A 14,150-nucleotide genomic window follows, 5' to 3' on the forward strand; every position below is an offset into this window, starting at 1 on the left:
GCGCGGTACTTTGATAGGAAGGGGCGTGGCAACGCAGGAAGGGGCGTGGCAACGCAGGAAGGCGCGGTACTTTGATAGGAAGGGGCGTGGCAACGCAGGAAGGCGCGGTACTTTGATAGGAAGGGGCGTGGCAACGCAGGAAGGCGCGGTACTTTGATAGGAAGGGGCGTGGCAACGCAGGAAGGCGCGGTACTTTGATAGGAAGGGGCGTGGCAACGCAGGAAGGGGCGGTACTTTGATAGGAAGGGGCGTGGCAATGCTTGATGCTGCGATTCCGGAGGTTTTCTGTTATTGACTGTTCGGTCTGTCTGTGTGTGTGTGTGTGTGAGGTGAAGGTGAGTTAGTCGGTCGAGTCGTGAGTCCTATTTGTTTTATTCGACGTTGTCTTTCTTAACGATCGTTATCCGTTCTTGTGCAATGCATAAAAGTATGAAGAAGTATTTTGTGTTCAATTAATTTCTTGATATTGAGCCAATCCGTTTGGAAGTTCTTTCCCTGTTGTGCTCACGTTCTATACACGAGACTGATATGACAATGTGGGGGATGGAGAGAGAATGGTGAACAATATTACACTTGAGCTCCCACCCCGAGTCGCCTGGTAGTCGTGGGTAGGGCTTGTGGAATAAGCTCGTGCTCCCACCCCGAGTCGCCTGGTAGTCGTGGGTAGGGCTTGTGGAATAAGCTCGTGCTCCCACCCCGAGTCGCCTGGTAGTCGTGGGTAGGGCTTGTGGAATAAGCTTGAGCTCCCACCCCGAGTCGCCTGGTAGTCGTGGGTAGGGCTTGTGGAATAAGCTCGTGCTCCCACCCCGAGTCGCCTGGTAGTCGTGGGTAGGGCTTGTGGAATAAGCTCGTGCTCCCACCCCGAGTCGCCTGGTAGTCGTGGGTAGGGCTTGTGGAATAAGCTTGAGCTTCCACCCAGAGTCGCCTGGTAGTCGTGGGTAGGGCTTGTGGAATAAGCTTGAGCTTCCACCCAGAGTCGCCTGGTAGTCGTGGGTAGGGCTTGTGGAATAAGCTCGTGCTCCCACCCCGAGTCGCCTGGTAGTCGTGGGTAGGGCTTGTGGAATAAGCTCGTGCTCCCACCCCGAGTCGCCTGGTAGTCGTGGGTAGGGCTTGTGGAATAAGCTTGAGCTCCCACCCCGAGTCGCCTGGTAGTCGTGGGTAGGGCTTGCATTGCATAATGAAGACTCATTTTGAGGTGTGACTTGCCATGGTGTGCATGTGCACGCGCCGCCTGCCTGCAAGTAATGCTGATGAACAAGTGTGCTGACAGATGCATCGGTGTCCACGATCATGGAGCATTTGTCTTTGTGACGACCGACGTGTACGATCCGTGACACGTTGAACAGTTATCGAAGTCCTCCCTTTTTCTGACTTTCCGGAAACCTGTTGACGTCTGCCAGGCCTACATAGTTCATTAAGTTGTGTAAGTTTCAACTCGTAGACATTTTGAAGATTTGGTTCACGCCATTTCCCGTCGTGAACTGGTTTAACGTGTCGATGAAGACCAAAAGGTACACACAGGCCCTCTCACGAGTCACGTGATGTTTTCACAAAGTTATTAGAACGAGATACAATAGTAGATGTGCCAAGAAGTTGTTAAAAGTGAACATTTGATGTTTTTTTGTTTTTTTGAAAGAAGCTTTTCGTGTTTTCTCACTAATCCTGTGTCGTTGCCTCTTGAACTCGATAGGGAACTCGATGGAGTGCGTACCTCTTCCAGGCTGAACAGTTTACGTTTTGTATCCCACTGATACACCAGATCTGGATCCGGACCTGAACCAAAATCTCATCGGCTTGTTCTTCTCACCTACCCAACTCATCCACAACTTTTTAAAATATCATGCTATATATATAATGTTTGGCTCCCCTCACTCAATGGTGAAGAATCACTTTAAAAAAAAAATTTAAATTATGGTATCAAGATCCAGATCCAGATTCAGATCTTCATCAATTGGAATGAATTCCTCCTTTTCCCAGACCCAACCTGTCCACCAAGTTTCGGCCAAATCCATCCTTGACTTTTTGAGATGTCCTGCTCACAAACAGACAAATGGGTGAAAACATAACCTCCATCCACCTTCAGTGGGGGAGGTAAAAATATGATTTGAACTAAATAATAATAATAATAATGATAATAATAATAATAATAGGAGTTCCCCTTCACCATTTTAAAGGACTTTGGTTTGACTCAGCCAGGGTTTGAACTGCTGAACACTCTAACCATTGTAAATGATTATCTCATTTTTAGAACTTTGCCTCTTTTGCACCTTCGTGTGCTCGTATTGCATCTGTTGTGTAGATTATACAGTAAATATTGGAATTTGATATATGTCACTTGGCAATAAGGTCCCATTTTGTGTTATGTTTAGATTTCGGAAAACTTGTTTCCCAAGTGGCTTGTATCGTTGTCATTTAGAATTGTATGCAGGAGGAGTGCTGTCCTTGTGTAGAAGAAATTATTGAGTCATTTATTTAAGAAACAACATAAACAAAAACAAACAAAATACATATGTGCATGTGGAGTAATCTGTAGAGAAGAACACAGTCTTGCTCCAGATCTCTGAAATACATGACAGAGTAAAGTCCTTTGTATAAAATCCAGTGAAACGGTATTTTCTTTTTATTTTCAAGTGCTGGTGCCACATTTTGCGAGGTCTTGATATTCCCAGGTGGCATGTGTGATCGGGATATGATATTCCCTTGATATTCCTCATCTTCACCCTTCGTGCAGCTGCCAGCTTGATTTGGTTGAATGATTGTCATATATATATATATATATATATATATATATATATATATATATATATATATATATATATATATATATATATATATATATATATATATATATATATATATATATATATATATATATATATATCTCTCAAACCCATATGTGCAGATTCTCTCCCAGCACAGAATGACAGAATGACGTCAAAACTGCAACACTTTTGGGTATTTTTCATGGATTTCTATAGTATGTAGGTTAAAAGGTCTCCCCCGGGCTGGTGCTCCTGCCTCTCACTTTTCATGGCTTCACGCTGTGGAAACTAAGGCATTTAGGATCATTGGTATCTCCGGCGGTGAGGCTGAGTCTTTGGGCCTCTCACTCTCTCAGTATTGCGTAGCTTTTATTCGTTTGCATAAATCCAAATCCATGTGCAACCCGTTGGCCCTCTCTATCAATGCCGTCTATACAAGTTGTTGCTGCCAACCAAGATGAATCGTACAAGTCTTTCAACTGAGGGTTTGTGGGAGAGTTTATTATTTTTTTTAAAGTGATCTACAGCTCATGGAGAAGCTTGTATATACATATCGATACCGGGCGTAGTGGCGTACGCCTGTAATCCGGCTACTCGGAGGCTTGGGTTGGAGGATCGCTTGAGGACGGGAGCTCTGCCGTGGGCAGTGCTATGAGAGGGTGTAGGGCAGCCTTGATTCTGGCGAAATCATGGCGAAACCCAATCCTTATCCCTGTGTCGTGAGAGGCGACCAGGGTTGCGTCAGGAAGGCCATCCGGTGTAAAACCTATGCCAAATCAGTATGCGGATCATAACGGATGATCTGCTGTGGCGACCCCTAAAGGGAGCAGCCGAAAGAAGAAGAAGAAGAAGACATTAGTACATATCAGTTTACTTTTATGTAAATTACAAGGACATTAGTAGACTGAATAAACACACATGATTTATTGCATATGAACTCTCAACAGGGTAACCTGCAGTCTTGTACAATTTATTTCACGTGGAAGAATCGCAAGTCTTGCATAACCGTCTTGAAATGGAGCTAACCCGCAAACCTCTTTTGTGCAACCATTTTAATCTTTCAGCCAGCCATCCCTCTGTGGTCATGTGCATTGTGGAATGTGCAGAAATGTGATTGAACAAGGGACAATTTGGGGCAATGGGTTCATGATGAGACTCGATGCTGTTTGTTCGATCCAATCAAAAGGCACAAACAGGTTTTTTTTGTATTTTTCTTTTCAAATGCAGACTCCAGGCTTGTGGAAGAACTCTTACATTGATTGGATCAGAATGTATCAGGACAAAAGGAGCAGTACAGAGAGGGGGTACACACCAACAACAGAGTTGAAGGCCAAGCTCGAGGGAGACTTGGACAAACAATGGGTGTGGGGAGGAATTTGGGGCAGGAGAGGACATGTGGGGTGGACAAGATGATAGATTCAGAAAGAAACACTCAGGAGGGAAAAACTGGAAATTTGGAAAGGGGTGCGGATTAACGAGGGTAGAAAAGATCGTGGGTTTTCATTGGGAACAATCTAAGATGGTGGTGAACAGCCGGATTGAAGACCTGGAGGGAAAATAAGATTTAAGAGAATGTGGAAGTTGGTTCTACAGGTGGGGAAAAAAAGCAATGGGTGAGTAGATGTGAGCAGAGGTCCTTGGTTTGGGTAGTTCCACTAGAAGAGGATGATGGTGGACTGTGTGCAGTGTGCACCCTGCAGAAACTTGGGGAGGTGGGGGGATAAAGCATGGAGAGGGCAGAGGGTGCAAGACCAGAAAGGAGGTGGTCAAAGAAAGGGAGACCACTGACCTGTCTGCGGTGGCGAAGTGATCGGCCCATAGACTCAGCTTCAGCGTGGGAGATTCCAATGAAGTTGAAAAACAAATTTACAAATGGACTATGTATACTGCACCAGCATGTAAACTGCACCTCAGGTCTGTCGATATGCAGGTGATGGTGTGTACCAATTTTTGATGGATGTGTGCACTGCTTTGTACATTAGATGGCGCAATGCGTGATGAAAGTTGAGCTGAGCGTGTCGTGTCAAGGCCTGTTGAACAAGGATGTCGGATCCAAGTCAGACCCTCTCTGCGTCATGCTTGAGGAGAGTGGAGGATCCTGGCACGAGGTACACTTGAAGGCTCCAGCGAGCCATTGGTGAATATGTTGGAGATTTACTGTTAAAGATCATCTTTCTCTTTTTTTTTTTTACTGCAATATCAATGAAGTATGATTGTAAATATAGTCCAACTTTTGTTAATATTGTTATTTTTCAATGCGACAATGATTGGCTTACCAGCATGGTCATATTAACGACGAGAACGGCACTCGATGGAATGGAGCACATTCCTACACCAGGCTGAACAGTTTATGTGTTGTATTTCACCGATAGGCCGGATCTGCATCTGGACCTGAACTGAAATCTAATCGGCTTGTTCTTGTCATCTATCCAACTCATCTACCAAGTGTTGTCATAATCCATCCACAGCCTTTTGGAATATCGTTTTTGGCTCCATCTCTCAACGGTGAAGAATCACTTGTGAAATTAAAAAATATTCTCGTGTCCTGATCCTGATTCAGATCTTCACCAAAATCGAATAATTTCATCCTTGTCACATACCATGCAACTTCACCAAATTTCGGCCGAATCCGTCCACAACTTTTTGAGATGTCCTGTTCACAGACAAACACACAGGCAGAGGTGAAAACATGACGTCCACCCACCTTTGGTGGCGGATGTAATAAAAACTGATGAATACCCATGCTGCAACAAAATGGTAATTTATACTTTTAAAAAAGTATTGTTGTGGGCCCGGGGGTCGGATGAGAAGACCATGAGGTGGGGGAAGCATCTTGCTTCCCACCAGACTCCCCAGAATTGTAGGTCGTCGCACACAGATAATTCCCTGATGCGGCGGGTCGCTTAACAGACTGTGGATGCCAATAACTCAACCGCGTGAACTAGGGTCCTCCCGTCTATGGGTTAATCGGGTTACCTAATTAATCACGTGATTTAATTACTGGGGAACACTCCCTCGGTACGTCTTGTCCGGACTGGATCACTTCTGGATCGGATGCAGCCGAGCGACACTGCCAAGGACGTACCGGCGAAAAGGAACGGATCGTTGGGAATAAAGTTTCGGCTATACTAGGATTCGGACCATGGGGCATTCCATGTCAAGTGCACACACCCTCCCGATACTAATACCTCATTTTCTCCCCATATGTTGGTCATTTATGCACTTGGGTGAAAAAACTCAAAATACCAACTTTTAGACCTGTGGGCCCATCGGGGCCCATTTTAGGGGCCCCCCAAATTTGGTGCCCCCGGCTGCCCCACAATCTTCCAGAGGCCATATCACAGGTTTTAGTGGTCCGATTTGGCTGATCTTGGTATCAAAATGCTCGTAAAAGTGAGATCTTTCGAATCGCGTAAAGTAAAATCACTCCGAAACCGTAATTCAAAAAGTTATAGTTTGGGGCGCCCTTTGACCTTGGGACCCCGCTCCCCAGCCAAACCGATGATCCTGAATTTTTCGTGTGAGAATACCCCTTCATATACTCCAACACCTCAGCATAAATGAAAATAGGATCTCAATGGGTTCAAGTGTGATGATGGTTTTATTGTTCGGGGACTCGGGTGCTGGACACACAATACGCCACAATACAGAGCACAATATTTGAACGCAAGATTTCCAATACACTATATCAGTATATTGTACATAAATTTTCCACATGCACATGCAGGAACTGGAAGTGATACGAGTATGAGTAAGAGTTTTTCCTAGCATATTATAGTCAAGATTCTTTGCCAAACAATGTTTTATTTGACAGCTTTGTTTCTCTTTTAACTGATTGTGTAGGTTCTACCTGTAGCAGTTTTTGGTTCTACGGAAAGAAGTATATCAGAAATGTCTAAAATGCAGTGATCTTCAATGTCAGGAAAAAATAAACTAATTGTGGGTCCGTTTGGAATAAGAAAATTCACTTGCACTTAATGAGTCCTGAAAGGCTTCCATGATGCAGGAAAGCCACCATTTTCCATCATAGTGCACTGTGACATAACCTGAGAGTTTCCCGTTAACAGTTGTAGATTTTGAAATAGCTGACTCGATATGGTGATCCTCGCTCAGGCTGAATTCACGTACTTGAAGAGCAGTTTCAGAAATAGGGATGAAAGCATGAAGTTTTTGAGTTCAAGCTATGGTTTTGGCCGTTTTTAACCTTTCTTCCAGATTGCGTTCTTCCTCGTCATACGCCTCTTGGATCCCGTAACCGAACTTCATTTCATTCAAACCATTTTCAGCAAAGGCGAAAAGATCTTTTGGAGAAATAATTTGACTGTCGTAAGGTCTACGCAGGCTCTCACGTGTTGCTTCTCGTTTGACTGTACCTCCCACGCCACCTGAAGGGCCCTTGCCATGACTTGTGGCAAAAAATGCCATTCTGCGTCAATACCATACTCTGATTTGTGACGACATAGGTTTATGAAGGCTTTGCAATTCTTATATTGACCAGCACAACCGTCTGAGAAATAGTAAAGTTTCTTTACATTTCCAAAGCTAGATTTCAAGTGTTCAATGAGCATTCTTTGGAAGAGGTGAACTGAGACAACGTCGTGAGTATTGCATTCTGATATAATATTGAACGAATCGTGGTTTAATTTGCCATCGTCCGATTTGAAATAGTAAACCCAGGGGTGAATTGTCCCTTGAGAGCAGTTCTAATGGAATCCTTGGGCCGCATCCTGTACGACAAACGAATAGTTCTCTGAGACGTCTCCAATAATGACAAATTCTCCTTCACCGATTTCGTCTTTTTTATTTTTCAGAAACTGAGATTGGGCCTTGGCAATGAAGTAGTGTCTCACTAATTTCACCATGCGTTCACAGAATTGATTAATGAATTCTTCCAAAGGCAGGACCATGGTGCTTGTGGTGTAGCCTGCGGGCATGCAGGGCGGGGCATGATGATGGGAGGAGGGGTCGGCGTGGTCATCGGGTCTGCAAGGGATATAAGGTGTGCGCGCCGCCTGGGGCGTTGTAGTAATGCTGGAGTCGCCCGGCTCGTGAGTGTGCTAAATACGCAATAAAGGAGAGCCGCGGGCAAAGTACGCCCGCGCTCGCGCTTGTGCAACACAGCCCGGCTCGACTGTTCCCCCGCTCGTGTCTGCCTGCTAAGCATCTTCTATTCAGTACACCACAGTTGGCTGACGAGGATCTTCGGATCGGCGTGTGCAGGGCGGCAAATAACCCGTGCGGTTCCAGGCTACGGAGCCAAGGGTCTCGCCAGCACGAGCATGGCAGAAGGTCGGGGCACGGCGCACGGGCGCATACCCGTGTTCGGGGGAGATGAATTCGAGTTATTTTCTGAGCAGTTGGGTTGCTACTTTTGCGCGAATGATGTAGATGATGAAGAGAAACGCAAGGAGATCTTGCTCGCCTCGCTATCAACGGAGCACTACCGGCTGCTGAGTGATTTGGTGGCTCCAAATAAGCCCAGTGATGACGGGCTATCGTTTCAGGACATCGTGGCGAAAATGAAGACCCACTTGGCGCCAGAGAAGTCGTTGCATCTCGCGCGGTTCCAGTTCGATCACCTCGCTAAGGGTGGCGAGGAGCGCGTTGCAGACTTCGTAGCACGGGTGAAGCATTCGGCCGTGCCTTGCAAGTTCACGACAGAGGAGCGTCCGACACGGCTCAGAGATCGTTTTATTTCTGGTCTGCGAGACGCAAAGATGGTAGCAGCCATCCTGCGGTTGACCGACATCACATTCGACTCTGCGGTCGGGACTGCTTCGTCTGTCGAGCAGACACTCACGGATGTCCGCACCATCGCTGGCCAGGACGTAATGAGTAGCTCCAGCTGGGGCATGTCGGCTGATCCCGAGGTCCACGCGGTGACCGCGCAGGCGCCGCAGGTCGCGCAGCCCGGAGTCCGCGCGATGACTCAAGTGCCGCAGGTCACACGCGCGCCTGGCGGTGCGGGACGAGGGCGCGCACCGCAGCACGGTCGCACCGGGAGCGAAGTGGCTTTCCAGGGGTGCTGGGGGTGTGGGGGTCCGCACCTGCGATAAATGTGCCCGTATAAGAACACCGTGTGTTTGCATTGTCACAAGGTGGGACATTTGAAGCGTGTGTGTCGGATGGCGGGGGCCTCCGTTGGGGTCTTGGATGACGAGGTGCGGGAGGACCCCAGTGACCTGGAGATCGGCCTGCAACCGGGGCATGGCGATGCCGGCGGGCTGGAGCAGGAGATGCAACCACGGTTGAGTCCTTTTTCCGTTGGTTCGGAGATGACGACGCCATTCACGGTGGAGGTCGAGGTGAATGGCGAGCCGACCGTGTTTTGCGTGGACACCGGGGCTGCGATGTCGGTCATGGGTGAACAGGCGGCTCGTGGTCTTCGTGGTGTTCGCCTGGTCAAGACGGCCTTGTCGCTGTACACGTACACCGGTGAAGCGATTGCACCGCTTGCGAGGGCCGACGTCTCGGTGCGCTACCGAGGTCGACGCGCCCGGCTCTCGGTGTTCGTGGTGCGAGGGGAGGGGCCCGCCCTTTTGGGTCGGGACTGGCTGGCGCACCTCGGGCTGGATCTCCGGTTCGTACCTCCAGGTGTGCCAGTGCTCTCTTCGATGCCTTCGTCGAGTACCGAGGGCGAGGTTCTGGCGGCGGGAGCCGCGTCGATGCAACGGGAGCGGCCGTTCGTTGCTGCCTGCAGCGGTGATGTACGGTTCGGGAGCGGCGAGAGCCGTATCAGCTCTCGCGATGAGTTCCCGCGCTTCGGCAGCGTTCGTGAGGCAATGCGCGCCGGTGTTGTTCGGGCAGCTTCGACAGGTTGCGGTGAGCCCGTGGCGTTAAAGGAAGTCGCGAGTCACAACATCGAGTCGACAACCAAGAGACGGACTCGTGATGTGGGTTGTGGGTTGCTGTTCATTGCATATGTGTTTTTCCTTGCTCTAGTGATGCAGTTTAACGTTGTTGAAATAAATGCCAGCAGTTCCCGTGTGAGAGTGGGTTTGGCGGAGATCAATCAATGGGATTTGTATTATGATCAATGTGATGTGGTGGCTTTGGGAGCGGTGGTGGCGAATAAAAAGGTTGGGTTGGCCTTCCATTGTCCCGGGCCGCGGGTAGTTGCTTTGTCATGTGCTGGGATTTTATGAAAAGGACGCGCTGTACGGAAAAATGAGTTTGCAATGCTTCGAATGATGTTCGTAGTGATTTATAACGAGCCTATGATTGAAGTGTGGTTTAAATGGAATTGCTACCGTCTAACTGCCGTGTGGGTCTCGGAGATCGACTCGGAGCCAGGACTGGTGCGCTGGTCGGCGTTACCCCCACCTCTGGTTGCGGGCGCAGCTCTCTGTGTTCGCTCAAGGCCGTTTAGACGGGCGTTGGCGTCTCAACTGATTGTGGTGCGTGGGTTGTTTTGGAACATTGAGTGCGTCCAGCCAGTGGCGCTGTTCAGCGCCCCCGGCCAAGGTCGATCGAGGCTGGCGCTGGCGCCACGGCTTCCAGACAGCGGGCTTCCGGCCTCGGAATGTTTATCTACGTCGGGTCTGCCTGGGGGGAGTGGGCCGGAGGCGTTTGATGGTGCCGGGGGAGGTTTGCTCGGGAGATCGCCACGGCCTCGCCGAGGGCCATGTCAGCATGAGCCGCCTGGGGGCGTTTCCGCTGTGTAGGGCTGCTGTGCTTTTCGCCTTGCTGCTTCATATCGGTAACGCGGCCAGAGTTTGGGAGGTGCTGTGTCTTCGGAATCTGGCCGTGGCAGCTCCATTAGCTCGCTTTCACGCATTATATGATGTGATGTGCTGTTATACTTCGCTGTTTTCATTTTTTGTGCCTTGTCGACTATTATACCGTAGTCCTTCGTGTTGTTTATGCTTATTGTTGATGGTGATCATTTAATAATCATAGTTTTAGGAGGGAGGAGTGTGGTGTAGCCTGCGGGCATGCAGGGCGGGGCATGATGATGGGAGGAGGGGTTGGCGTGGTCATCGGGTCTGCAAGGGATATAAGGTGTGCGCGCCGCCTGGGGCGTTGTAGTAATGCTGGAGTCGCCCGGCTTGTGAGTGTGCTGAATACGTAATAAAGGAGAGCCGCGGGCAAAGTACGCCCGCGCTCGCGCTTGTGCAACACAGCCCGGCTCGACTGTTCCCCCGCTCGTGTCTGCCTGCTAAGCATCTTCTATTCAGTACACCACAGTGCTCAGTTCAGATCTGTCGGTGGATGTCCACCGTTTAAACTGAATTTCATCAATATCCTCTAGTTCATAAGCACTCAGTAGCTCGGTTTTGAAGGCTTCAATTGATGGGCAACTTTCACAAGTTCTGAAATAACATGCGGGTTGTGCTGGGTTTCAAACTATGTGTGCTATCACATGATGATAGCGAGGAAGTTTGGCTAACTGTGGCATTTTGGAACCGAACATCATGAGTTTCACATTTTGATGTATCGTACATACACATACACTGTGTGTACCGCCTGAACCGGCCAGGACACACTCCGAGGGATGGAGCATGGCGAACTTCGTGAATCCAACTTTCAAGCCAAGGTTCTGCTCTTTGAATTTCTGAAACAGTTCCTTGAGATTGTTTAGTACGAGGCGCTTTTGAATTTTGTCTTTTCCATGTTCATTCCTGACCACCACACAGTCCTTTTTTCCCGGCATCATTCGGCTGACTTCATCACTTCGGTAAAATTCGGTTACGGCGGATTTCACTTCATCAGGCAATATTTTACCCTGTTTGGGATTTGGAGACGATAGCATACCATTTTCTTTCTCTAAATTTTTGGCTTGCAGAGCCATTTTTTTGGAGCAACTGAATTCACTCATCGTCCCTCTGATGCTCATATTCCGAGCAAATATTGTCGGTATACGTATTTGCTCTGAACGGCTCGAAACAACGTATTTTTCTTTCAGCCTTTTGATCACCTCTGGCATGCAGTTTTCATCACATTTTGACGCTGTATTTTGTGTTTTCTCCGCAGTGCTTGGTCCAGCATCTGGTTCTAATTTCTTTCGCACAGAATCTTCCACTTCGCTTTTCAGGAACGTACCCTGGGTTCCTTTCCGCCTTTCGTTTGTCGAATGGGCTTTCTCCTATCATCGATAACGATTGGTTTAATAGGTCAACTTCTGCTTCTCGCTCAAAAACCTCCTCATCCTCATCTGTCAAAATAGATTCTGCAATGCCTTCGATAGTACCTTCTGATGATAATTTTGAACTGGTCGAAGATGATTCTTCAATATGCTCTGGTGACAACTGAGTTTTTTTTTTCTGCACGAAGTACAAAGTCTGTCATCTTTTTTCACCTTTGAAGAAAATTTCATCAACATATCATTTGACACATTGTGAAGATCTTTTCATTGTTTCGTTTTATGGCAGCTGAACGGATCGCAACAGTATTTTCGGAACTCCTTTCGACTTTCAGTCGCCATGCTAACTGCAAAATATGCAAAAACTGAGATTAGCCCATTTATAACTTAATTCGATGATGGTTATACAAAAAATGTACACTTAAAAATCAATAGACACAATAGGCAGAATAATTTTTCGCAAATGATGCAATATATATAATAGTCCAGAGATGATGATTGTCAATTTCAGACATAAAGTCGCCTGCCAGCAGGTGACGTCATTGGAACGATGACGGCAAACATCGCCCAATGTCAAATCAAGAATTAGTGATATGTGGACCCCGAACAATAAAACCATCATCACACTTGAACCCATTGAGATCCCATTTTCATTTATGCTGAGGTGTTGGAGTATATGAAGGGGTATTCTCACATGAAACAATTGGGATCATCGGTTTGGCTGGGGGGCGGGGGCCCAAGGTCAAAGGGCGCCCCAAACTCTAACTTTTTGAATTACTGTTTCAGTGATTTTACTTTTCGCGATTCGAAAGATCTTGCTTTTATGAGCATTTTGATACCAAGATCATCCAAATCGGACCACTACAACCTGTGATATGGCCACTGGAAGAATGTGGGTCAACCGGGGGCGCCCTAAAATGGGCCCCGATGGGCCCCCAGGTCTGAAAATTGACACATAATGTTTTACCGTGGATACAAACACTTGCACAAAAAAGAGTGAAATCTGAGACGATGTGTCAAAATTTCGCTGAAAAATGTGTACACTTGACATTGAACGCCCCCCATGCTGGATCAATGAAAGAACCCACAAAGACGAGCTGGGAACATTCCTAATAATAATTTACTTGCAATGGGCGAGGAAAGGTATGTGATACGATAAAGATTTATTCGGGTGTGTTGTGCAGAGATGGGGGAGAGGTGTGGTGCAGCAAATAAACAGGCAACTTACAAAAGGGGACACAAAGCAGACTGAACACAAAAATAATAACAACAAGCCGGTAGGTGGCCATGGGTCGCCGAGCATCCGATGACCTTTGACCCCTGATCTGAGTTAATCTAGTGCTAAGTACTTACGAAATTGCAATCAAATCGGTTAACCCGTGTCTGAGCAAGGGGGCTTTGAATGGTAATTTAGCCCGAAAAATGCACTTATTGACCTTTGACCCCTGACATAGCCGAGGTAGGTCAATATGTCCTGAAGCAAAGTTGTAGTACTCATTGAGTACTATGTACCTATGAACTTTCATTCATATCGGTTAATCCACGTAGGAGCAAGGGGGCTTTGAATGGTAATTTAGCCCGAAAAATGCACTTATTGTCCTTTGACCCCGGACCTATCCGAGATACGTCATTATGCAAATGAGCAAAGTTGTCGTACTCATTACGGTCTATAAGCATGTAAAGATTCATTCGATTCGGTTCAACCGTCTTGGAGCTAGTGTACTTTGAATTTTCAGCGGGAATGCTCAAAGGCCCTCAGACACCCAAGTTGAGAGGGTTGCCATTTGGAAGCTATAAGATATAGAACAAAATGGATGTCAAATAGTGGATAGAGAATCACCTTAAGATTATGTATACCAAATCTCATCGAGTTCCACCTACTGATAACTACTCGGTATCAATTTGAATGAAAAATACCGAAAATGTGGTTTGATATTGGAAATCCCCAAAGTTCGAGGGGGTGCTGTAGGTGAACAAAGAAAAAATCGAAAATCCGGCTCGATCATTTGTGCACAATGTATTCCAGATTAGTGTGAATTTTCATGACCATCTGACCATAACCCTAGGAGGAGTAGCATTTGGCGCGAAGGCACCTCCAGCTCTTGCATATTTTGGATTTTTGCACTAATTGACCTTTGACCCCTGACCTAAGCAATATCGGTCAATATGTCCTGAGGCAAAGTTGTAGCACTCATTGCGTGCTATGAACCTGCAAACTTTCATTCGGATCGATGCACCCACTTGGTCGCTAGGGGACCTTCAATTTTCACCAATTTTCGGGCATACCACATTTGTAAGGGGCGCTG

The 14,150-nt window shown here is 47.3% G+C and overlaps 1 protein-coding gene across 5 annotated transcripts in view; it reads left to right on the plus strand.

Moving 5' to 3' along the window:
- The first annotated feature begins 224 nt into the window (after positions 1-224).
- Positions 225-14,150, plus strand: part of LOC147023355 (copine-3-like) — a 56,387-nt gene continuing 42,461 nt past the window's right edge. For 2 of the 5 annotated variants that reach the window (XM_085888684.1, XM_085888685.1), the window contains exons 1-2: positions 225-335; positions 4,745-4,870. In XM_085888684.1, the coding sequence (XP_085744810.1) occupies positions 264-335; positions 4,745-4,870 (198 nt within the window). In that variant the 5' untranslated portion in view covers positions 225-263. Of the gene's footprint in view, positions 336-1,488; positions 1,512-4,744; positions 4,900-14,150 lie in introns of those variants that run through there. The other 3 variants (XM_085888688.1, XM_085888686.1, XM_085888687.1) reach the window with 3 other exon arrangements.

The sequence above is a fragment of the Eptatretus burgeri genome, chromosome 7 (assembly GCF_056783735.1).
Source record: "Eptatretus burgeri isolate ZD-2024b chromosome 7, Ebu_testis_v1, whole genome shotgun sequence".
NCBI lineage: Eukaryota > Metazoa > Chordata > Myxini > Myxiniformes > Myxinidae > Eptatretus > Eptatretus burgeri.